This window comes from Podarcis pityusensis, assembly GCF_964106645.2.
Source record: "Podarcis pityusensis genome assembly, chromosome: 7".
Taxonomy (NCBI): domain Eukaryota; kingdom Metazoa; phylum Chordata; class Lepidosauria; order Squamata; family Lacertidae; genus Podarcis; species Podarcis pityusensis.
This window is the reverse complement of record NC_138031.1, coordinates 46,440,439-46,464,831: the sequence shown is the minus strand read 5'-3', so window position 1 is coordinate 46,464,831 and position 24,393 is coordinate 46,440,439. Positions and strand designations below refer to the sequence as shown.

General features: G+C 41.7%; 1 protein-coding gene across 10 annotated transcripts in view; it reads left to right on the top strand.

Moving 5' to 3' along the window:
* GREB1L (GREB1 like retinoic acid receptor coactivator) overlaps window positions 1-24,393 on the top strand; it is a 157,043-nt gene that overhangs the window by 108,535 nt on the left and 24,115 nt on the right. For 8 of the 10 annotated variants that reach the window (XM_081013038.1, XM_081013040.1, XM_081013033.1 and 5 more), the window contains 12 exons: window positions 826-963; window positions 2,201-2,350; window positions 4,460-4,597; window positions 7,432-7,617; window positions 10,333-10,656; window positions 13,591-13,719; window positions 15,689-15,823; window positions 17,366-17,563; window positions 18,574-18,754; window positions 19,625-19,817; window positions 21,960-22,096; window positions 22,846-23,185. In XM_081013038.1, coding sequence (XP_080869164.1) covers window positions 826-963; window positions 2,201-2,350; window positions 4,460-4,597; window positions 7,432-7,617; window positions 10,333-10,656; window positions 13,591-13,719; window positions 15,689-15,823; window positions 17,366-17,563; window positions 18,574-18,754; window positions 19,625-19,817; window positions 21,960-22,096; window positions 22,846-23,185 — 2,249 coding nt within the window. The remainder of the gene's footprint in view (window positions 1-825; window positions 964-2,200; window positions 2,351-4,459; window positions 4,598-7,431; window positions 7,618-10,332; window positions 10,657-13,590; window positions 13,720-15,688; window positions 15,824-17,365; window positions 17,564-18,573; window positions 18,755-19,624; window positions 19,818-21,959; window positions 22,097-22,845; window positions 23,186-24,393) is intronic. The other 2 variants (XM_081013041.1, XM_081013039.1) reach the window with 1 other exon arrangement.

Sequence of the window (24,393 nt, the reverse complement as noted above, 5' to 3'; positions counted from 1 at the left end):
CAGGATTTTTGTTGTAGGAGCAAAACCAATGTGATTGGTCAGTTAAATATTTATATTGTTTCACTTGATCTAAGGGAGGGGGGCAGCTGCTCTGGCTACGCCCATGCTGTTTCCCTTCGACATACCCCCCCCCATTATAAAAATGATGGATATAAATAATCTCATGTAGGGCTTGTGAAAATTCCGCCTCCTAGGCAACTATTAAAGGTGAAGGAGCGTTGTCCTCTTTTGCATCTAGCTGCTCAGGGCACTCTGACATGAACAAAGACTGTATAGAACTGTGCTTGATGAATTTCACCCCTTCCTAGTACGTAGATTTCTTTTGTGTATCCAAATTCATATCTGAGCATTTTGTCCAGGTACTTAATGTACCTTCTGGGAAAGTAGTGCTTCAGTCATTAAGGCTCTAAATATAGTTGTGTTTCATAAAATGAGACTAAAACACTTAAAAAAACTAATAATTCTTGGGGGATCTGGTCAAGGCAAACTAAAATGATCAAATGCCTTTTTACTAGGACTGCCAACAGATTTACCTGAGAGTAAGCTCCACTGAACCGAGTGGGATTTAACTTTTGGGTAGACTTGCATAGGATTGTGCTGTCATTCCCGGTTCTGTTTTCCAGATACCCTTGATCCCACTTTGTTCTTAACTTTATAGTTTATGCTAGAAAATAGAGAAGCCCTATACAACGGTTCAAATGCATAGGGCGCAATTTGTGCACACATTGCTTGTATCAGCTTATTGTAGCCTTTCTAGGTTCTTCAATATGCATGTTCATTTGCCAACAGTCACCTAATGGGTGCTCTGTATTTTGTTACATTCAGCTCCCCTGTCTCTGCGTGCCACTGATGTTGCTAGTGGAAACAACCATGGAGGAAGGACTAATGTGATAAGCTCTACAGTCTCCCGACCTGTGCCTCACTCGATGTCTCCTGGCCCTAGCAATGCAGCTGGGGAGCCAGGTAAAAAGCAACAACACAAAACCCTCTGAATTTGTAATTATTTCAATATAGCCTCAATGGGTCTGCGGTTAACATTCAGAGAATCAGAGTTTTGAATGAATAAGAGTGCTGTACCATATTGGAATGGAGTGCAAAAGAAACACTGTTTGGATGAAACAAGAGGCACTTCAGACATTTAGTGCCTGTAATAATGTTCTGGGCTGCCCCTCAATGCTCCCATTTACCATGGCCACACCTCCCAGCCTTGCATGATCCTAAAAAGAGGGTTGCTTTCCTTATAAGCCCAGCTGATCACTGCACTCTGCAGGAGTGGGCCTCCAGATGGTACCTGATCAGGAAGTCATTCAGCACAATACAGGAAGTGACAACTGCCCTTTGGAATTCCCTCCTGCTAAATATTAGGCAGGCATCGTCTCTGTTTGTACTTTTGGTGCATACTGAGGGCCTTCCTTTTTCAACAAGCCTTTTAAGTTCAGATCATTCCCAGTCTGCACCTGTATTGGAATTGCTTCTTAAATGTTTTTGTGTTTGTAGATGCTTTGGTTGTTTTATCACTTTGGCATGTTTTTCATGGGGGGGCTGCTTTTGAGTGGGAAGGCAGGATGTAAACTTAATAAATTAATGGTGATCCTAATCCCTGATCTGCAATGCTGAGGGAGTGGTGTGGAAGTGTCCCTCCTCTGGGCACTGGTGCTGTGGAAGCCCCTGCTGTACCTGCAGAAGACTTGAGCTGATTTGCATGAACAATGTTCTTTCTAGTGGCAGCCAGTAAAAGGCCCTGAAATGGGAGCCTTTCAGAAGCAAAGTGGGTCAGTCCAAGATCAACTGGATTTTTAAGGCACCTCATTTTCTGAACAAGAGTTGAGGTCCCTCTGCTGCGCTAGCCTAGAGCTGACACAGCAAAAATTTAAAAAGGGAGCAAAAACTCTCCACCACTGCCTTCTGCCCTGACCAGAAATACATTCGTATATGGTGGTGATTCTGCTGCTTTGAGCAATTCCAGGTCAGAATTAGGATTGCTCTGTCTTTTCCTCCTTGCCTGATTGTGGGTTCCCCGTAACTGGAACACTTGCTCATTTCTGAGGCAATTAAAAGTGTTAAGGGATCACTGGACCTTACTGGGCAAATCACCTATTGTCAAGCTCCCGTTGCACATTTGTTTGGGTTTCTGTTTAAATTAGCGCAAGCTCTCATCTCTCTCTCTTCTTTGTTTTGTTTGTACATTGTTTCAACCTAGCATCCATGTCCAGTTCTGGGCCCCCCAAGAAACGACACCGGGGATGGTCCCCTGGATCACCAGTCGCTCCTCCGCCTCCTCCGCCTCCGCCTCCGCCTCCTCCTGGCTTAGTTGTGCCTGTTCCTGCCATTCGACCTCTTCCGAGATCAGGCAAGATCCTAAGATGTGCCTTTGTCCACACTAGATTTGTCTCACTTCTCTGCAACCAAAAGGACATGTCATTACTTAATAGCACTGTGACCCACCTGGCTTAAACCCATCACTAAGTGTCTTCAAATGCATTTACAAATACATTATTGCGTTAGATGAGATAATTGGGTACCCCCAATGTCCAGCTGTATGTCAGCATGCCCTTTTCTCCATGACGTGGAAAACTTTACTCCCAAATGTCAACATTTCATAATTGGCGAAGTTCAGTTGTCTTTTGTGTTCAGAGTAGACCCACTGAAATCCATGGACACAATTAACTTAGCTCCATAGTGCAATAGTAAAACTTTGCAAAGCTAAGCAGGCTCCAGTATGGTTTTAAATTGGATGGGGGACTGTGTGTTGAGATTCCTGCATTGCAGGGCTTTGGACTAGATAACCCTCAGTGTCCCTTCCAACTCTATGATTCCATGAATTTGTTAGTTGGATGTAGCCCATTACTTTAAAATTGCATTCCTCTCTGTGTAGCTACTGCTTTACTGGGCTATCAATAAAGCTAAATGCATTTATCAGTCAAATACTCCATTTGAATCCAATGCAAAATTACATGCATATTTACACACATTAGCTGTCTCATAGTCCTGTCTTCCAGTATTCTAATACAGTCATTCACCCATCATCTGCCACTACTTATTACTAGTACTTTGTGCATTCCCTGTCTTTTGAGTTTTTCTGATCTGCAGTATATTTAAAAATTATTAACCCCTATATGTATTCTGGACCACAGTCAGATTTAACAAGAGCATTTTTGATAACAGAACGTTGCAGTCACATTCTGGATGGAGATATGGGTTTAAGTTCCATGCGTCTCTTCTTAAGGGGCAACGTACAAATCCATTCACAACTCAGCCACTCCAAAAACCATTATGCATGTGCATCTATGAAATGTGCTCCATGTGCCATTTTTTGCTGGTAATTTTAAAGTCTGAGTTTCTATAATGAAACTTCTCTCTATTAGAATATTAAAATTCAGATTGCACATAATTGACATGTATGTAAAATTGCATATGTATTTTTCAAACCATGTCTTGTGGTTTGGAAATATAGTGGGTGATAATCAGTGCTAGTTGTACTCCGAATGGATCCAGTGAAGTTAACAAACATAGCTAACTTAGGTCCATTAATTGCAATCGGTCTACTTTGAGTAGGACTTAGTTGAATATCATGCACCTTATGGGCACACATGGAATTTAAATTCTGCTATACAAAGAAAATGAGGAGGCATCTTTTGTGCTCAAGCCACTCTCTCATTTCTGTGGGATTACTTTGAAGTATGTTGTTAATGGATAACAGTAGTCCATACTAAGAGGGTATTAATTTTAAACAATCCATTTCCTGGTTGATTAAAAACCCTTGTATAAATCAAGGAAGATACCTGTAGCTTCAAAACAGCAACCTTGTTTTACCTTTGAGCAACTTCTAGATTATTGCAGATCATGAGGGAAGCCTTACAATTACATAAAAGATGAGGATTATATCTAGCTCTTAAGATGCATTTGGGGTCTTCTTTTACTTTAAAAACCACCGTGGCTCCTTCATGATGAAAGCTTAATTTTAATGTTTGTGATTTCAGACGCATGTAAACCAATATTCAATTGGCAGACTGTGTTTAGTTCTCTAATCAGCATGTCATCGGTCATAGGTTAGCATGGACTCTCATCCTTTCTTTATGCTGACAGGTAGCCGTAAAAGGTGGCCCCAGTGAACAGCTCCTAGCCCAGCACCTGGCTTTGTAAGAAGATGCATATTCCTCTTTGGCCCCTTTAGTTCCCCCCTCACCCTTAGCTACAAACAATACAGTAACTCCTTTTTTATATATATATAGAAAAAGGTCATTTGTTTTATGGGATGGAGTTAAGGAAGGGTATTTGGTTCTTTATTTAAATTTGTTATAGCTGCTAGAGGAAATGCAGAAGTGTATTGAATTTTATTGTGATTAATGATCAGTGGAAATGGGAGGGGTTTTCTTTCCCCTTAAATTGTTTGTAGGGCCAAATCACAGTATGAGTCTTTTAGTAATGGGAGTTTTCTTTCCCCTTCTGTATTTTATAGAGCCTCTTTTGTCAGTCCCAGTTCCTCAATCAATGTTAACTGGAATTTTACAGCCTCAGCCCATCCCTGCAGGGGAGACTGTAATAGTTCCTGAAAATCTGCTGAATAACTCAGGAGTCAGGCCAGTAATACTGATAGGTAAGCTCAGAATATGAAATAAAACCATCTGATGTTATGCTTTGGGTTTGTTTTTTGTTTATTAAAAAAAAAAACACTTTTGAAATCTAAATATTGCAGCTATTCATCTGTGAAACACAGTAAGAATCCAGTTCATTCCTTTTTCTTGCTGGAGAGCAGCCAGACCATTTCCAAACATTCCAAATGTGTCATCCCAGGGATGTTCTGTGTTAAATGAAGAATGTTTTATCATTTGAAACCCATTGCTGAAGCCTAACATGAAAGAGGCTATCTGTGCGTCATATTTGGCTCTTTAGTGAGGAACTAAAGGAAATAAGCTCTTTGCGCAGCCTGTGAGATAATTTATCCTTGACATTAGAACTGTGCTTTAATTAGCAGAGAATTTAATCATTGAAAAGCAGCATTAAGCTGCAACGTAAGAATCAAAAGAGGAACTGACTTAAACCCAACTCCTTTTGATGCCTTATACCTTCAAACCTTAATTTGCTAAATGAAAAAATAGAAAACAACTAAATGAAACAATTGATATTTTTTAAAAAGTGTACTTGTATAAAATATTCCAACTCCCTCTTATAGGATGTTGCATAGTTAAATGTAGATGATTACCATTAAGAGTTTAAGTATAAGACCTTTCACATTCATGCCATACATTTAAAGCATATGGCTTCCTACAAAGAATCCTTGGAACTGCAGTTTTTAAGGGTGCTGTAAATTGTAGTTATGCGTAAGGTTAATTACGTTTCCCAGAATTCTTCAGTGGAAGCCATGTACTTTATACATTGTGCATGTGACCCTATTGGGCCCACTTTGTTGTATTATTTAATTTGGAAATGGCAGCTGCAAAGTGCCTTAGGCTCACTCGCATCCCTTCCTCCCCTCTTTACTTCAGGGGAAATGTAGTCCTTTTAAATGTGATTAGTTTAATGGCCCTGTTATCTCTCTGGTGGTGGTTTTTTCTTTCTTTTTTGCAGTTGTGAATTAGGTTGTTCAAAATTATGTCCAGGTTTCTCACTTGTTAAACATCTTAAAAGTGTGTCCATGCCAACTGTTTTTTTCTGGCATGCTGTTGCATGCATCCTGCATCACATTCCCACTGATATCCTTGATCAGAGCTCTGCTTCTGGGTTTTGCAAGCTAGGGAGGAAGCACCTCATTATAACTGATTTTCCCCTGGCAGCATGCCTGAGCAAACATTGCCTGGTCATTGCCCAAGCAAACGTCTCCCATGAAGTGGCGGGAGCTCTTCCAAGGCTAGGGTCCTTGATTGCAAGCAGAACCTGGCTGGCAGCTTCTGTGTTTAGTCAGTTTCATTGCTAAATTGGGTGAGGGTGAAGATAAAATTTTCCTCTAGTTACTTATTTTCTTTAAGAGCCAAGTGGACAAACCAGTTGCTCGCTTCCTGCCTGTGGGGTTTCACTTTGACACATCAAATAGCAGACATGGGCAACCCCTGTTAGGCTGGAACACTTATTGGCAAGCCATTGATGTTGACTTGGCCCTGTAGAGTGCAAAGAGAACTATAGAAACTTGCCAACACTGGAGGAGGCTATAAGTAAGCACCCAAGGGCTGTCTAAACTTTGCCTGAAACTTGCCATTCCAGCTTTCAGCTGAGCAGTGTGGTATTTTCCTTGAGCAAAATAGTCACAACAGGCGTACAAGAATAAAGGCGTACCCTATGTCAAAAATTATGGCCATTAAAGGACCAAAAAAGCACACTCTGCACCAAGAAAATATATTCTAAAAAAGAATTAGGTGTGGCATAGGAGTATAGGAAATTGTCTCACAGTGCGTCAAATCATTATATCTAGCTCAGTGTTGAATCTATCTGGGGATCAAATCTGGGACCTTGTACAGACAAATCATGGGTTCTACCACTGAGCTTGAGGCCTTCTGGGTGTGTCGTGACCCTGCAGACTGAGCTCTGCTGTTAGCATGGGAAGTTTATGGAGCTAGGATTCCAGACTTGGGCATAGAAATCGTAACCAACAGAACAGTACCAATACTGCTGTTACAATATTTTAACTCATGTTTTTAAATGAGGCAGGGTCGTGGGTAGCGCTGTGGTCTAAACCACTGAGCCTCTTGGGCTTGCCAATCAGAAGGTCGGCAGTTTGAATCCCCGCGACGGGGTGAGCTCCCGTTGCTTGGTCCCTGCTCCTGCCAACCTAGCAGTTTGAAAGCACCCCAAAAAGTGCAAGTAGATAAATAGGTACCGCTCCGGCGGGAAGGTAAGCGGCGTTTCCGTGTGCTGCTCTGGTTCGCCAGAAGCGGCTTAGTCATGCTGGCCACATGACCCGGAAAAACGGTCTGTGGACAAATGCCGGCTCCCTCAGCCTGTAAAGTGAGATGAGCGCCGCAACCCCAGAGTCGTCTGTGATTGGACTTAACTGTCAGGGGTCCTTTTCCTTTACCTTTTAAATGAGCAAGCCTTCAGTTGTGTTGGGCCTGACCAGTCTCAGTAAGGCCAAGACTGGGGTCTTGTCATCTGGGCAGCCCAGAACCTCCAGACACACTGCCCAGGCTTGCTCCCCAAGGAGATCACTTTGGTTCTGCTAATGCCGTGATTTGACTTCACCCCCAGAGGCGCGTTGATTCCACTTTATGACTTATCTTGCTTTTAAAAATGTGGAGTTTGGCCCTGAGATGCAAAGATGCAAAAACTTTTCTCACCAAATTTAAAGCCTCTACACCACATTGGAGGGATCCAGAGGGCCTCTAGGCCATAATCCCTTCTTTTATTAGTTATAATAATATTGCTTTGAATAAATTTCCGTTATTGCAAAATTGTTTTGAAACAACTTGATTAGAGTTTTTGTCTTTGTTTTTATTGAAGGTTATGGCACTTTACCTTATTTCTATGGGAATGTTGGAGATATTGTAGTAAGCCCCTTGCTAGTGAATTGCTACAAGATGCCTCAGCTGGAAAGCAAAGATTTGGAACTTTTTGGTTTGACTGGGAGTCAGTTACTAAGTGTGGAAAACATGATTATTTTAACAATACAGTATCTTGTCCGACTAGGTAAGTCATTACAAGTGTGTGTGTGTGTGTGTGTGTAACAAATCACTGTTTTTGCTAGTGATAAACCTTCTGCTCCTTGTTTTTGTATGTAAAAAGACTTCTATGCTCAGTGCTCCAGAAAGTAAATTTAAAATTGCTGGATCTTTAGAAGTTGGTCACTCCGCTACCCTTTTCAGAGTACCTCCCTTTTTCATCCTGCTATTAAAATCTCACATTTGCTTTGTGTTAAACCTTCAGTTACAGCAAATCCTTTTCATTCAGAAAGGCTTATAGCTGTAGTTTGTAGCTATTGTTTTAGGAACAGCAAGCAACCTTTTATGTGAAAGCAACACCTATTGTATAAATAGTAAGCAACACACAATTAACTATGGGGAGATTAAGAATCTTCTCTATCTCCTTGTGCTAGGCAGCAGTTCCATTACTGCTGCCATTCCTATATAGTCACATAGGGATTTCCACCCCCACCCCCCAGGAGAGAGGGAAGGTAGGAAAACAGGATGGACTAAGACAAGCACATGCTTCTCCTGTGTCAGTGCAACTTACTGTCTTCATGAACTGTGCAGAATTTGTAAGGTAAGAATCCAGTACAGCTCCTTACTACTGTATTGGCCCAAATATAAGCCACACTTTCCCCCCAAATTCCGATTGTGAAAAGTTAAAGTGCGGCTTATATTTGCAACCTTACAGTATTGCTGCTGAAACACCTGCCGAGGAAAGCTATCAGGGGTGTGGGCTTGGGGAGTGGGGCATCGAGCAACCCCAACCCCCGTTGAGGGTGGTAGTGCCGGGAGGTGGGCTGCACCCACAAATAAGCCTTGAATTTTAAAGGTGCAGCTTATTTGCGGGTGCATTTTTTATTTGGGCCAATACGGTATTTGCAAACTTGACAGACATCTCTGGAAATGCATCAGCTTTCCTGGGAATCAGGGACACCCTTCCTAGCATGTTGAACCTGTATTTATAAAAGTGTTAATGACTGTTGGTAAGTATCTGAATTGTCCTTGTAAAATCAGAAGCACACAACAATGCCTCTTCATTATAGGCCAGGCATAGGCCAACTCAGCCCTCCAGATGTTTTGGGTCTACAACTAATAATAATCCTACTTTGAGCAAGGTGTCTGAGAAGATGGTAGTGAACTCTAAGAGGATTTTCTGGACTCGTTTCAAAAAGGTTTTAGCTCCAGGCTTGGCCTGGGTTGCCCTAATCATTCAGGGGTGCCCAAACTTTTTTCAAAGAGGGACAGATTTGTTGCTGAGCTTTTTTTAGGATTTTACCCAAGGACATACAGTATACTGCCACAGGGGCCGGATTAAATAAATCAAATGGCAGGCAAAATTAGGCCCCTGAAATGGACTTTGGGCATGCCTGCCCTAATGGATCACCTCTGTCAGACAGGGGGAGTACAGTTCTACTAATCCTTCTGCTTTCAATGCTATCAACCCTAATACCTTACTGGACATCAGCGCTGTAAGAAGCTAATGAGCCAAACAACCCCTACGTGAAGCACACTTCTCCATCCTTCAGCGCATCAGCAACAAAAATGTGAGCACTACAGAATCCCACTTCTGATTACTGCTAATGCTTTAGGCCTGTGGAACAGTTGCTTGCTTCCCTCACGATCTCCAACTGCCTTGTCTCTGGTGCCTAAAATAACATTGTCATAGAGTTGACAAAATTGAAGGAAGTGAAAGGCCTTCTGTTCTAACCATCCACCAAGCAATTCTGCATTCATTAGAGGTCGTTATCACCCCTTGCAATCCAAACTTCTTTGTGCCACCTGCTTAAAGGGGCTTGCATAAAAAGGTCCTTTTGAAACTGTTGCAATCAAAGCCAAGCTACAGGTTGCAGGAGAGAAGTCTGTATATTTTTTTCCACTGAATTTCTCTCTCCGTGAGGTAATAATCTCTGCCAGCCACTTTTTGCCTTTTATTTTATTGTATCCATGATCTTTAAAAAACAAACAAAACTGGAGATGTTTGCTATGGCCAACTTTGTGCTTTGAGTCCTGTGCTTTTAGATATCTCAGCACACTTCCCTAGTAATTGAATGAGACAGTCTGATGGAAGTGTGGGATGTATGATTACTAGAGCAGTCAAGTACAACATTTTTCTGTTGCCTAGAAAGGACACACAGGGGAATGTGGCTCCAGATAGGGAGGACTTCCTGTTATACCTGCTCTGGAGCTTCTTACCTCTGTGTGTGACCAAGTAGATGGACATGACCCAAGCTGACCAGATAAAAGGGCTGGCCCAGCAACCACCTCTCTCTTGGACACTCTCTCTCCTGGCTCTTAGCCAGCGCATAGCTCAATCTTCACAAGCAGAAAGTCTGAGATGTAACTCAGACTTCTTTTCACTGTAACCACAAGATAAAGCCTGCCTTCAGATTACTGCTGTGAACTGAATGTGAGTAAAACTTTATTCTTACTTTTAAAGATGATTGTGTTGTGTTATTATTGTTTTAAGAGGGAAATAAAAAGGGGAAACTCACCAAGAACAATCTAGACAGGACAAGCCAGACTGGATTGCTTAATTAAAGGATTTTAACGAATAATCAACTTGCTTCCAATAAGTTGCAAAGGGAATGTGCTCTGCTGTTTCCTCACTAGTGTGAGTGAGGAGGGATAATATCAAAACAATATATCCTCTCCTCATACCACAGGAAGAGACTTTTTGATTACCTATTTTGATCATTTAATTTATCAAAAATTACAGGTCCTGATAAAATACCACTCAGGGAAGAATTTGAACAGATCGTGCTGAAAGCTATGCAAGAGTTTACTGTGAGAGAGCAGTCCCAACAAACGAGTGCTCAGGGCATCTTGTTGCCAGCTCAACTCCCGTGGCTTGCCAGGCTAATTGCCAGTGTCTCCCAGGAAATGGTGCATGTGGTGGTTACTCAGAATTCCCTGGCTGAAGGCATTTCCGAAACACTGCGATCTCTCAGTGAAATGAAACACCACCAAAGGCTGCCAGATTACGTTGTTGCCATCTGCGCGTCAAAGACCAGAGGGAACGAATTCTGTGTGGTAGTTTTAGGTGGGTACCTTTTCCCCATAAAACAATATAGATGCAACTTTGATAAGGTGATGCCTTGTTAACAACCGGATTTCACTGGCAAAACAGAATGCAGGTGTTTCTTGGAGATCTCTTGAAGAGTGAAGACACAGGCACAACGTTAGCATGAATAAACATGCACTGTTTGGCTTATTTATTCATTGATAGTATTTCTACCCAGCATTCTCAATTTCAATATCCCTTTTGTTAGTGTATATCTCTTTAATCTTTGGAATTGGGGTGTTTCTCACCCTTGGGTTGTAACCACTTTCATTTCGAGCCAGATAAGTTTGTCTTTAATTTATTTGTGGTATATATGGATTTGTGCACAGCCACCCAAAACAGTATTAGTGAAGTCATCAGCATGTTGCACCTCTCAGGTGGGCGCCATTGCCATTAAAAGAGAAGAAGGGAGGTGTTAATGGTGAGTTTTGGCACCTCTTTTTCTAGAAAAATAGAGGAGGTACCAGCACATTTTGCCCCATAACCTTGTTTCTAGGTGGGCTATAGACTTGCCTTTTTAAAAAATGAAAGCTGAGAGACTAGGGCACCTATGAAAATCTTTGTGGGCATCGTGGCAGCAAACACAGGAATAGAGTATCATTTTCCAGAACTTGGGAACATCCTAACAGAATAGCCTTTAAATATTATAAGATTGGGCACCTCTTTTAGGAATGATCCTTGCTTGGAAATTATGTAACACAATATGAGCAAAAATCTTTTTAAAATGTTGATGAAAATCAGAGGTGCTTTTTGAAAACAAAACAAAATCTAGACCAAAATGGGTTATAGAGTTTCAGCTCAGCTCTGATAATAGGTTAAGGTTATTTATTTATTTCCTTGCATAACACTGAATGCCAGGCAAATATCTTCCATAAATGTCTTGTTTAAGAGAAATTCCAGTTTGAGAGAGATTAATTTGTACCCTTAAAAAAAGCCCACCTTTTTAATGCAGACAATTTTGTCTGACATTACGGTTATATACATAGTTATTCTTTTGTGTTTACTTGCCTTCTCTGCTCTTTCTGAGCAAGTTATTCCTCTGTGTGACTTCTTTTAACAAGAAGAGCACTCACAGGATTCGGGGGCCAGCCTGACCTTGAGGAACAGCAGGCAAATGATGTGCTGAATTGATGTGAAAATGCGCTCTCTTGTTGCTCCTTCTACTCTCAATGCAGGGGAAGCACTTGCTCACACAATACTAAATTTGTGTCGGGATATTGTGCTGTTATCTCTGGAACTTATAATGCTGTTTTTGGCAGACATGCAGCCTTTTTCACATGGCATTAAATGCACCTTTGAACCTCCCTTACACTAAATATGTGCATGTATGATTGCTGTTAATATAGGAGTGAACTAATTTTTTAATTGACTGCATATTCCAGCCCTTGTTGCTATATTTGCATTCCAGGCGTGGATATTCAGAAATGCACTTTTCAAATACTAATGTGAGTGCTCTTAAAACTTGCAGTCTAATTCTTGTATGTACACATTCCAGCAATATTGGGAAAGTGACTATGTGCCTTTTTTTCTTTTTCTTTTCTATTTTAAAGACTCCGTGTTTTAGGGCTTGCAAAAGGGGTAGAATACCATGTCTGATTTTCTGGGCTTCTGTCCTCCTCAGCACTCTCATGCCAATCAAATTCTTCCCACCCACTTCTGCAGACATTTCTATGGCTCCAACTCCAGAAATACAAATATTTCCTGAAATCTACTCAGAGTCCTGCAGTGATTTTATGCTCTTTATTGCAGCTTGTAAAACAGTGATTGAATTTCCCCACAAGCCTCAGGCTTTTATATACATTATTTATACAATGAGTCCCGTCTGATTGGCTGATTAACTTCCTCCTGGAGCCTGATTGGTCTTCTCCTGCAAGCCAATCAGTTGTTGCATTCTAGGATCCTACCTGCCTATTGTTCTAGGCTCCAAGCTTAGTACATAACATTTCCAAAGCACGAAAAAGTACAAAGAAGAAGATCTGAATAAGTTGAGAGTAGTTGTGGGACTGAGATCACCATTTGCACATCAGGAAATATTTCTTACTAATGAGATTTTTTCTGTTTCAGAATATGAACTACCATTAGATATGATGGATACCTGTTAAAAACAACCTTGGCATATCAGCTCCTGCCATTGAATCATAGAGTTGGAGGAGACCACAAGGGTCATCTAGTCCAGCACTCTGCAATGCAGGAATCTTTTCCCCAGGATGAGATTCAAACCCATGACCGTGAGATTAAGAGTCTCATGCTGTACTGACTGAGTCACCCAGGCCACTTACTGTGTAGTAAAATGGTGTACAACTGTTTTTATCCTTACGTACAGGGTTTTTTTTAAAAAAAAAAAAAGGGACGCGGGTGGTGCTGTGGTTAAACCACAGAGCCTAGGACTTGCTGATCAGAAGGTCGGCGGTTCGAATTCCCGCAACGGGGTGAGCTCTCGTTGCTCGGTCCCTGCTCCTGCCAACCTAGCCGTTTGAAAGCATGTCAAAGTGCAAGTAGGTAAATAGGTACCGCTCCAGTGGGAAGGTAAACGGCGTTTCCGTGCACTGCTCTGGTTCGCTAGAAGCGGCTTAGTCATGCTGGCCACATGACCCAGAAGCTGTACGCTGGCTCCCACGGCCAATAAAGTGAGATGAGCGTCGCAACCCCAGAGTCGGGCACGACTGGACCTAATGGTCAGGGGTCCCTTTACCTTTACAGGGGCTTTTTAAATGCTTGGATAGAAGTTCAGACAGATGCACAAGGATCTAAATACATGAAGGGGAGTCATCGAAGGTTCTAGGCTAAAATTTCCATTTCTCACAAACTGCTTATAGATCATTAAGACTGGAGCTGTGACGCACGATGTTCTTTATGAAGGCAGTACCATTGTATCAAACAACGTCCTGTGATTCTTCCCTTTCTGTTCTCTAGGTCAGTATCAGTCTAGAGCTCTAGCAGAGAGTATGCTTACTACCAGTGAGTTTCTAAAGGAAATCAGTTATGAGCTCATTACGGGAAAAGTTAGTTATCTGGCATCACATTTCAAAAACACATCTTTAGGTGAGTGAATTAAAATTCCTGTTGTTACTTCTTTGATTTAAAGATCTGTCCATTTCTCTCTCTCATATTAGATAATAATAGAGTTTTTGAGATCTGTTGAGTCAGGAAAGCTCAACGTATAGTATAGGAGGTAGATGTGTGATAGCCAACGTACAAGGAAGTGAGCAGATAATATTATTCCCCATCCTCATCTTAAAAGCATCTCTTGCCTCCTAATGCTTGTTTTATGAAGTGAGGGCTCCCCCTCCTGTTTCATTTAACATTAATCATTGGCATTCACTGCCGCTTTCTAGACTGGAGCAACCACGACATTAGAGGGGTTGAGTTTCGTTTGTTTACCACGTTTCTACATCGTATGTTCCCAAGGCAAATTTTAAAGCAATTAGAGCCATTTTAAGGCAATTTGAAAATTCAACATTATAAAATGGTTTAGTGGGGGGTGGAGAGGCCGACATTAAAAGCATACTTCCAGGGAAATCCCAAGTGGCTGGAAGAAAAAAAACGCTTTCACTTTGTTTCAAAATGAGTCCAAGGAAGAACATATAGACAGGTCTCTCCAGGAAATGTGTTCTACAGCTCAGGAGCCACAAACAAAAATGCTTGCTCTTAGTGGAAGTAAGTCCCAGTCCTTGGAAATAAGGCATTTGGAGCAGAGCCTCATTGGCAGTTCTTAAAAATGCTAAATTGTGGGCTTCATATGGGAAACTACGTTTTCTGAGATAGCTGAGGCCCAAGCCATGTTGGGTTTAACTGAGAAAAATCGGCACTTTGAATGGTGATTGGAAATAAACTGGTAGCAAATGGAATTTTTTCAGAGCTAGCGTGAGAAGTTCTCAATAGCTCACACCTATTAACAAATGGGCATCGGTTGAAGTTTCTGGACAGTTTTCAAAGAATGCCCTGTATAGAGTCTAGTCTGGTCTCCAAGGCCAATACCCAGGTCTCTCTCTTCTAGCACAACTATCAATCAACCAAAGCTTATAAAAGGCATTCTGGGTCAATGGAAGCAAACTGAGACACTTTAGAGCAATGTCAAGCCCAATAGTTTGCTTAATTTGTTTTGTTTGATTTAAAATATTTAACATTTTCAGAGCAACTCATAGTTTATAAGTAAAACCAATAGAAAAATCAGCAGCTACAAACAAGTACAACTAAAAGTCTAAAAAGAAACAGCACTGAAACAAGTTAAAAGTCCTATACAAATAAAAGAAACCAATTCATTTCAGGATTTCTAAAAAGACCCTTTCTCCTGTTGTCACTTGCCTCAGTTCCAGAGGTGGGCAGTCCTTGGAGAAAGGCTCTTGAAGTTGATCTCAGCATTTAAGCAGGTTCATGTGGGAACAGACACCTTTAGAGAGGTGTAGAGAAGATTCTTTTGCTTAGTGGAGAGAATGAGCCAGTCTACCACAAGGACTTCACCAGCTAGCCATTCTCTCAAGTCCTCCACTGTAAATAGCTTTCTCTTGTCTTGACTGAAACCATCATCCAGCCCATTAGTGAAAAGGGGAAATAGAATTTAGCATAATCTGCATTTTTGTGATGCCTCCATCTGGATGAACTCTCCCAGTGGTTTTGTTGGGATTTTAAAAAGCATAGAATATAAGCTTGAACCCAGTGGAAATATGTAGGGTATAACTCAGAGTGGGAGCAGTCTTCTCAGCACTAATTCTGGAACATGTTTGTTAGGAAGAAACAGAACCATCACAAAGCAATTCCATCAATTCCATCGCAAATGTTACTTATTATATGACCTAACCACTGATGTTAAAAGAGCAGATTGGACAGCTCTGGTTGCCTTTTAACCTTTTTGTTAATCTTCATTTGTTCAGCAGTATTTGGATGGGGAAATGCTGGATAGGTGTTCAATAGTGGCATGGTGTTTCTTTACACTGTTTCTTGGAAAGATTTCATAGGGATGTGGTATACCTTTTAATCTACCTTATTGTTCTAAAAGAAAGTTCTTTACTAGGCGATGAACTGGACAAGTTGTTAGAGACAATACAACAGAGACGAGGAGATAACGTCGTAATCCCGTTCAATGGGGATGTCAATGAATGTGTGTCATCTCAAGAAGCAGCTGCCATGGTTTCCACCCAAGAATTAGGTAAGGGCTTCCTTATGAAAAACAAAACACTTTATGTGGAAACCAAATGTTAGCCTTCACCTGGGAACTGGAGAATATAAAAGATTGCTCTATTAAGATTCTACCCTGCTCTCATTACACTGGCCCAGACCATGAAGCCACAGAAAACATGGTATTTGCTCGGCATAGAAATATTGCCACCGCATCCTAATTCTGGGGGGGGGGGGGGGGGAACCAAGGGGAAGTGGTGTCAGTAGTTCCACAGTTGTAGTATCTTCTACCAGGTTTATACTGAATTTGCGAATAGTTGGCTGGCTGCACTAATGTGCAGGATGGTGTGTGTGTGTGTGTGTGTGTGTGTGTGTGTGTGTACCTGTGAAGGACAAGGACTGGACTCAATAATGCTGAGAGGGTCCAGACAGCTACCAGGTCTTCTGCCCATTATTGGGGCCCTAGCGAGTAAAGCTAACAACTATTCTCTGTTAACTGTAAGCTCTTTCAAAGAATCACCAAAAAATGAAATAAACCAAGTACGGCAAATAAATTCATAGCAGGCTGCTGATAACAAAATGCTATAACAGTAACCACCTATTGTAATCTTAGAAAGGTGTTTCCAGTGTGGTATGAATGAAGTGAGAAGGGTGCTAAAAAAGTTTCCTGTGTGGTTTGGGTCCATGGAGGGTATTTAAAAAGTGATTCAGAATGTGTTACTGCCCATATCTACTGCAGTTTTATGCGTTAGCAACCAAAACAGCTACAAACACTTGTATGAAGCTGCTTTTTAAACAAGTCACAGTCACTATGTAATATTACTAATTTTTAAATATTTATTTATCTACTGTTTCTGGATTGAAAAGTGCTGGGTCACAAGGTCCATATTGCTACACTTGTCCCTACACAGAAATGGAATTTCTCCTTCCAGAAAATTTAAAAAATGATTTGTGTAATTAGCCTATTGCTTATCTACCAGGCATGAGGAACCATCCGCTTGTGGGTCCCAGTTTGACCTGCAAGGCCTTTTCATGTACACCAACCCCACCTGTCATGTGTCTGACATCATATGTGAGGCTGTCAGTGCACAATTAGGAGCCTTAAAGTGCACTCCAGAGTGTTCAATGGCAAGGCAGATTTGCTGTCCCACCTGATCAGCTGAGAGCTTGCTTGAGTCAGCTCTGCTATCAGTTTCCCCATAGGGAATTTCATAGTGTAGCAAAATTCACAAAAAAGGGAGCTTGAAGGGAGCTTGGGTGGTGACTTCAAGCCATGCTTGACTCAACATGGATTTTCCTTTGAGTCACCTGATGTCCTGGCAGTGCCAGGTGACTGACATACCCACTTGTCAAAGTGGTCTACTGAGGGCGGCAGAACCCAGGATCTGGCCTGCCAGCCAGATCCAAATCACCACTGCTGGTCTACACACTTCACCTGAGACCAAGTTCCATTCAGCTCTCTTCCATGTACTGACCAGGCCTGTTTAGCTTCAGAAACAGAAAATAATTAATGGGCATCTCTGGACTATTTTCTGGCACACAGAAGCTAAATTATAGTTCTTTTTTCTTCTAGATTTGGACACTGAAACATTCCAAATTTATCAACCACAGCTCACAATTGCCAGAAAGCTCTTGTCACAGGTATGCGCCATTGCAGACAGTGGCAACCAAAGCCTGGATCTGGGTCACTTCAGCAAAGTAGATTTCATTGTTGTAGTCCCTCGTTCAGAGGTGCTGGTCCAACAGACCATTCAACGGATTCGACAATCAGGTAAAAGAAAGCAAGGAGAAAAGCAGCATATTGAATACAACAAAGCATTTTATATATGTCTGGATTGAATTCATAATGAAATAAAACCAAAATACAAAAGATCATGATGTAATCTGTAGCTGTGCTCCTGTGAATTCTGCATCAAAGAGAAGATGCCCGTGTCTTATATATCTTACGCAAATCAGGCATCTTGATAAGCATTTCCTTATTGTTTCATAATTCTGTTACACCTAATCACTCACTGGCTAGAACATGGATTCTTAGGGAATTGATATAGTGCCCAATGGAAACTTTGCTTGTCTCTTTGCTTCTGCTTTTGGGATTTAAGATTTCGTCTTCCTTGTCAGCCTTTAGGAACTAGAAACTAGATTTTTTTTAAAAACGAACTAAACACTTTTAGGTTCCTGAATTTTGTACACAGTATAATTTCTGACATTCATAGTTTTACAAAATACACACAGTGATATTGGACAAATCTGGCACTGAAATTCAGCCTAGGGCATTTGACAGAAGTTACACATATTTAATATATAGGTAATATTGTTAGTGAAGAAAGTTTGTTCTGAAGCTGCAGTTAGGCTTGGCTTCCCTCCATGTGCAAACCCAGCATTCTGGCATCATGCTCCCAAACAAGGCAGGATCATAAAACAAATTTTGAATTACAAATCTGGGTTTGGGAGCAATAATCCAGGACACATCACAGGAAGCCAAGTTGATTGTTGCTTCCTGATTTGTTTTACTTGCTCACATGAAGGGAGGTTTGAAGTAGGGACAGAATTATCTCTATGTGACAGTGTGCTACTTAGTCACAATAACCCAGGCTAAACCAGGAATCCTAGCTTACCATGCATGGCATGTGAACACTAACAGATTGTTTTTCCTGTATGTTGAGTTTCATGGCTGAGTTGGCATTTGATCTGTTCTGTAGCCTGTTTTTGGCATCCCCAGAACTTATTTGTTTGTTTATTGGGCAAAAGCAAAGTTCCCGTCTCTGCCGTTTCTTCCTCCAGGTGTTCTTGTAGACTTGGGACTTGAAGAAACTGGAGCAGCTTACCAACGAGCTGAAAAATATGTGGTGCGGCTAGACAATGATATTCAAACCAAGTTTGATGTTTTCATGAGACGGGTAAAGCAGAATCCGTATACCCTTTTTGTGCTGGTGCATGACAATGCCCATGTGGATTTAACAAGGTAATTCCTTCAAAGTAAAGCATGTATTAACAGTTAATATTATACTGTAGGCTTTCATTCCAATTGTAGGTGTAAGTATGAGCTCTTAGGCTTTTAGTAAGTTGAAACAAGTGCACCCATCACTGCAGTACAGAATGAACCATATCTGTCAGACACCTTCCTGCCCCATGCTGCTGTTAAAGACACAGGAAAATACCCAAAATGATTATGGCTCAACATGGTGAAAGGCTTGTGTTATGGAATATTGTAGATAAATGGCAATTGGACAGCCACTTGTGTTCATTGGATCACTTCCATAGCAGCTCCCTCATTTATACCGCCATGGGTTTCAAGAATCCTGCCCAGTGACAGTGGTATGCTCTGTTCTATCTGTACTATGTCTTGTTGCGACTGACTGCCTTAAGACCAGATTTTGCAAAATGGGCAGAGTCATGGTGTTCATAGCATTAGGATGCTGACAATGGGTACCAGAGATTCAGAATAGGCCATATGATATGGCATGACCCACACTTTAAATTCCCCACTTTGGGGCCTGCATGCTGCTCACCTCTGCTTCAAACTTACTAGCTTTTTCTTTTCTTCCCCAACCTCCTGAAAAACACAAAACCACTTTTTATATAACTGGTACCACCAATTAGTAATTTTATAAACAGGCACTGCACCACAAATATTTACATGAAACCTTAATTTGTAGAGTGGAGTAGGGGACATTAAGCCAATATTTGTACACCAACACCATGTTTAAGTAGTTCCTGATTCTTTGTGGCCTAAGTGACTTCTGTAGCTCCTGTTGTAATCTTTTTGTTTTTGTTTTGATCTACAGAACATGAAGCAGACATTAAAAATGAAATGTCTTGTTGCTTTTCCTAGTGCCATCTCAAGTTCTCTATCCCATGGGGAGCCTAGTCATGGACTGGCTGACAGAATGATAAATTGCAGAGAGGTACTTGAAGCTTTCAACCTCCTTGTCCTCCAAGTGAGTTCTTTCCCATACGCTCTTCAAACTCTGCAATCCAGAATCAGCTCCGCCAATGAGGTACACTGGATACAGTTAGGCAACATGGTAAGAGGTCTAAATGTTATAATAGCTTTTAGGAAGCTTTTATGTGCTTTTATGAGCATCTTTGGTCTTTGTCTCTGCTGTTATCATAAAGTGGGAATTGATTTCGTCTGCTGATCTAATCAAGTCTAAAGTCAAGCTCTGATGGCATCTAAGAAGGCATAGGATTCATATAATGCTCAACTTGGTCGCTGTCTCGCCTACCAATTGCTTCATATGCTTTGGTAAATCCCAGAAATTGGTTGTTAGTGGTGCCAACTTCATTTATTTTCTGTGATGTATAGCCCATCTTTAAACAGCCAATTGACATCCTTAGACTGCTTACAAAAGACTTCAAAAATACAAATATTATAGAACAACTAAAACACCCCACCACTGCCCTATTTAAATTAAGGGCCTAATTCCTCTGTCTCTTTACCCCAGCTAGAACTCACAGAATACAGTTGGTTTCTGGACTGAAGTCTTCTCTCTGGCCCAGCCCTCGCTTTGCTTCTCATGAACTTGATCGATCTTCAGCCACATTGCAGACTTCTTTCTGAAGAGAATCTTTCACTTTGGTCAGGACCACCACCCTGAAGACTGGCTTTAGTTTTCCAGCTGCTTGCTTGTTGAAGTCTCTCTACTTTCTTAAGCACAACTCCTCTGGAACCTTCCACCCCTTATTGCACTTCTGGTCCTTCCCATTTTAAACTTTCTTCAGCCTCTCACACTCAGCTGCTTACCAGACTCCTCAGCTTCTGGCAGTCTCTGTCTCTTCAGTTATGCCTCCTCTTCTGTCTTTCCCCTTTAAGCTGTCCTCTGCTTGACTCCACCTCCAACAAATTATTTGACGCTTCATCTGGCTTTCTATGCTTTGTTGTCCACAGCCTCTGTGGCCACCTCACAGGACCCCCTTGATTTTACCCAAGAACTCTCAAAACACCAATTGGATTAGCCCCTTCTAATGGCTCTGATCACCAGTGACATTCTCTTCCAGTACAGTACTGCTAGCTGCCAAAGGTGTTTCCCTCCTTCCCAGCTTTGGCCACATTCACACCTTAAAGTGCTAAGATACCACTTCAAACAGTCATGGCTGTTTTGGGAACTGTAGTTTATTAAAGGTGCTGAGAGTTGTTAGGAGGTCCCCTATTCTACTTACAGAGCTACAATTCTGAGTGCCCTGTGAGGAGATTCTTAAACCACACTGGAAGGGGAATAGGGCATCTCCGAACAAATAAACTACAGCTACTAGAATTAAGCATTTAATCATAGTACAAAACATATCACCATTCATAAGACACTTAAATATTTGCATTAGAATAATAATAAATGGGTTTTTTTATACGTAGGATGAAAAAAACTCCACCTCCAGCCAGTAAGCACTCACAGCAACTTAAATGAATTAATAACTTTAAATGTTAGCAGTGTTTAAAAGCCAGGGGAGGGGGGAGGAAAGAGAAAGGTATTTGCCTTGCACCAAAAATGATAATGAAGTGGGGAGCAGCAATCCTCACTGGGAAAGCCTCACTTCACAGATAGGGTGCCATTTCCAAAAAAGCTCTCTCCCTGGTTGCCACCTGCCTTACTGGTGATGTTGGGAGCCCCCAGAAAAGAGCCTCAGAGCTAGATTTCAAGTGACTTGTAAGAGGAGAAGATGGTCCAGCAGATACCTGTGTCCTAAGCCGTGTAAGACTTTAGAAGTAAGCACCAGCACTTTGAATTGAGCCAGAAAACAAACAGGAAGCCAGTGAAGCTGTTTCAAAAGAGGTGCGTTATGAGACCATCTCCTGGTCCATGTTAGCAGTCTACTTGCTGCATTCTGAAATCATTTGAGCTTTGGGTCTGTCTTTGAAGACAGCCCTACATTAAACTAATTCCCTCATAAAGGGATTTTAGGTTAAGCTAACTGATGTGGAGATCTATATAATCCATTATTTGGGACTATTATAGTTCTTCATTCAGCTACAGAATCTGTGGGCAATATGGTTGTGGCTGTATTGAACAAATGTTATTTCATACCTTGTTTATGAAGGGAAAAGGCCATTTATAAGATGTATGAACATAACGATAATTTTCAAGGGGAAGTGAAAAATACATGAGTGTTTTGTATATAGGACAAGTGTACACTCTTAAGAATCACATTACTTGCATTATCTCTGTTTGGAGCAGGAGGAACTGAGCCAAGATGAGAAGCTGTATTTTGGCTTGAATGAATACAGCAAATCTCTGCAGTGGGGAATCACAAGCCCTCTTCTGAGATGTGATGAAACCTTTGAAAAAATGGTGAATACACTGTTAGAGAGGTAAATGCTTTTGGAATAGTATTTAGCTAAGTCCATGAGTATGCGTGTCTAGAAAGAGGAATGTCAAATTCCCCATCCTAATGAGCAGGAAAGGATACTCAGTCCATAATAATAATAATAATAATAATAATAATAATAATAATTTATTATTTATACCCCACCCATCTGGCTGGGCTTCCCCAGCCACTCTGAGAGGCTTCCAACAAAATATTAAAATACAGTAATGCATCAAACATTAAAAGCTTCCCTAAACAGGGCTGCCTTCAGATGTCTTCTAAAAGTCTGGTAGTTGTTATTCTCTTTGACATCTGGTGGGAGGGCATTCCACAGGGTGGGTGCCACTACCGAGAAAGCCCTCTGCCTGGTTCCCTGTAACTTGACTTCTCGCAGTGAGGGAACTACCAGAAGGACCTCGGTGCTGGACCTCAGTGTCTGGGTAAAACAATGGGGGTGGAGACACTCCTTCAGATACATACTATGGAATAATCTCTACTGAACATAATGGGACTTAACCTCTGGATTGGATTGGATTGGATTAGATTGTGATGTTTAGGGTCTGTCAATTTTGCTAGCAGTATAGAAATGTATGCAAACACAGCGCTTATACGATTAATCATATAATTAAAATGAGAATACTTTTAAGAGCCCCAGACTATTCCTCTTCCTTTTCTTTGTCTGATGTTTGGACCCAACATCAGACCAGCACATACTAACTTGACTTATTAAAACTAAGCTGTGCTCTTTTCAAGGTACCCCAGGCTGCACAGCATGGTGATTCGCTGCTATCTGCTTATTCAGCAGTATTTGGAAGCCTTGATGGCCCTCACCACCATGGCCTCCCTCAGGGACCACAGCACACCTGAAACTCTCAGCATAATGGATGACATCATCACTACACCCGGCAAGGATAAGAATGGCCGTGGCCACATGCTAGTCATCAGGATTCCCTCTGTGCAGCTGGCAATGCTGGCAAAAGAGAGGCTGCAAGAAGCTCGAGATAAACTAGGCCTGCAGTATCGGTTTGAGATCATCTTGGGGAATCCAGCTTCAGAACTTACTGTTGCCAAGCACTTTGTGAAGCGATTAAAGGTTAGCTTAGGTGGCTTGTTTGCTTTTGTGTTACATATTACATAGAACTTACAGGTTTGCATGCAATAAGCGTCTGGTCATTTGTTGCTGTGTGTTTAAATTTCCTATGGAGAAGAGACAATGTAATAAGCTACTTTTGACCAGACTCACTTATTCAGATACTGCCTTACTGTACCGTGCTTTACAATGTTCTGAGTAAGCAAAAACAGACCCGTTACCATTGGCGAATGATTTCATACAGTCCACTTGCAAAGAAAAAAAAAATGCATAGTTGCAGGTGTTTTGAGCTATCATGTCATTCATGGACTTGCTGAGACATCAAAACATTCAGAATTTTGCAAAATGTTATAGCTTCTGAGATCAGTGCAACTGTAGTAGCAAAGGAGACCATGGAAAGTCTTGGGAGAAGTAACATGGGGAGAAAGGGGATATGGTGGACAAGAGTCAACAAATAGTGACAGAGTCAAGGATCTTCCCCTGCTCCGTACTTTTGCACAGTTGCAGACACAAAATCTAATGTTAACTTACAAACATGAAGACCCATTGTACAGATAGGGCACAATATTCTGACTGGGAATGGGATACTGACCCTATTTGCACATAACATTAAGCCAAACCATGGCTTAGTGCAGGCCTAGGCAAACTCGACCCTCCAGATGTTTTTGGGACTACAATTCCCATCATCCCTGACCACTGGTCCTGTTAGCTAGGGATGATGGGAGTTGTAGTCTCAAAACATCTGGAGGGCCAAGTTTGCCTATGCCTGGCTTAGTGCAAACAGTGGCAGAGGAAGGGGTGTGTAGGCTGCCCTGGGTGGCATCACTGGGGAGGGGGTGACAAAATGACAAAAATATGAATTTAAAAAAATAATAAAATTGGGCTCACGAAACTTTTTAGTTCAGTCAACAAACGTAACAAAACACAGCTGGCACTGGGCATCACACCGCGAGGGCCGGCACTCCTGGGAGTGACGTGGTAGCTTGGGCGCTGCAGGCTCCGCGCTGCCTGAAATGGCAATGTGAGACTTGTGTCTGCCCACCGCCTCTCCCTCAGCCGCCCTACAGCTGAGCGGGAGGTGGCGGAGAGGCTCCACGCAGTGCGCCCCACCCGCGGCTGCAGGATGCACACGCCACACCGGGCACCTGAGCCGGTTAGCTGCTGAGTGCAAATGAGCATATGTGTGGTTCCTGGAGTGAAGATTATGGCTG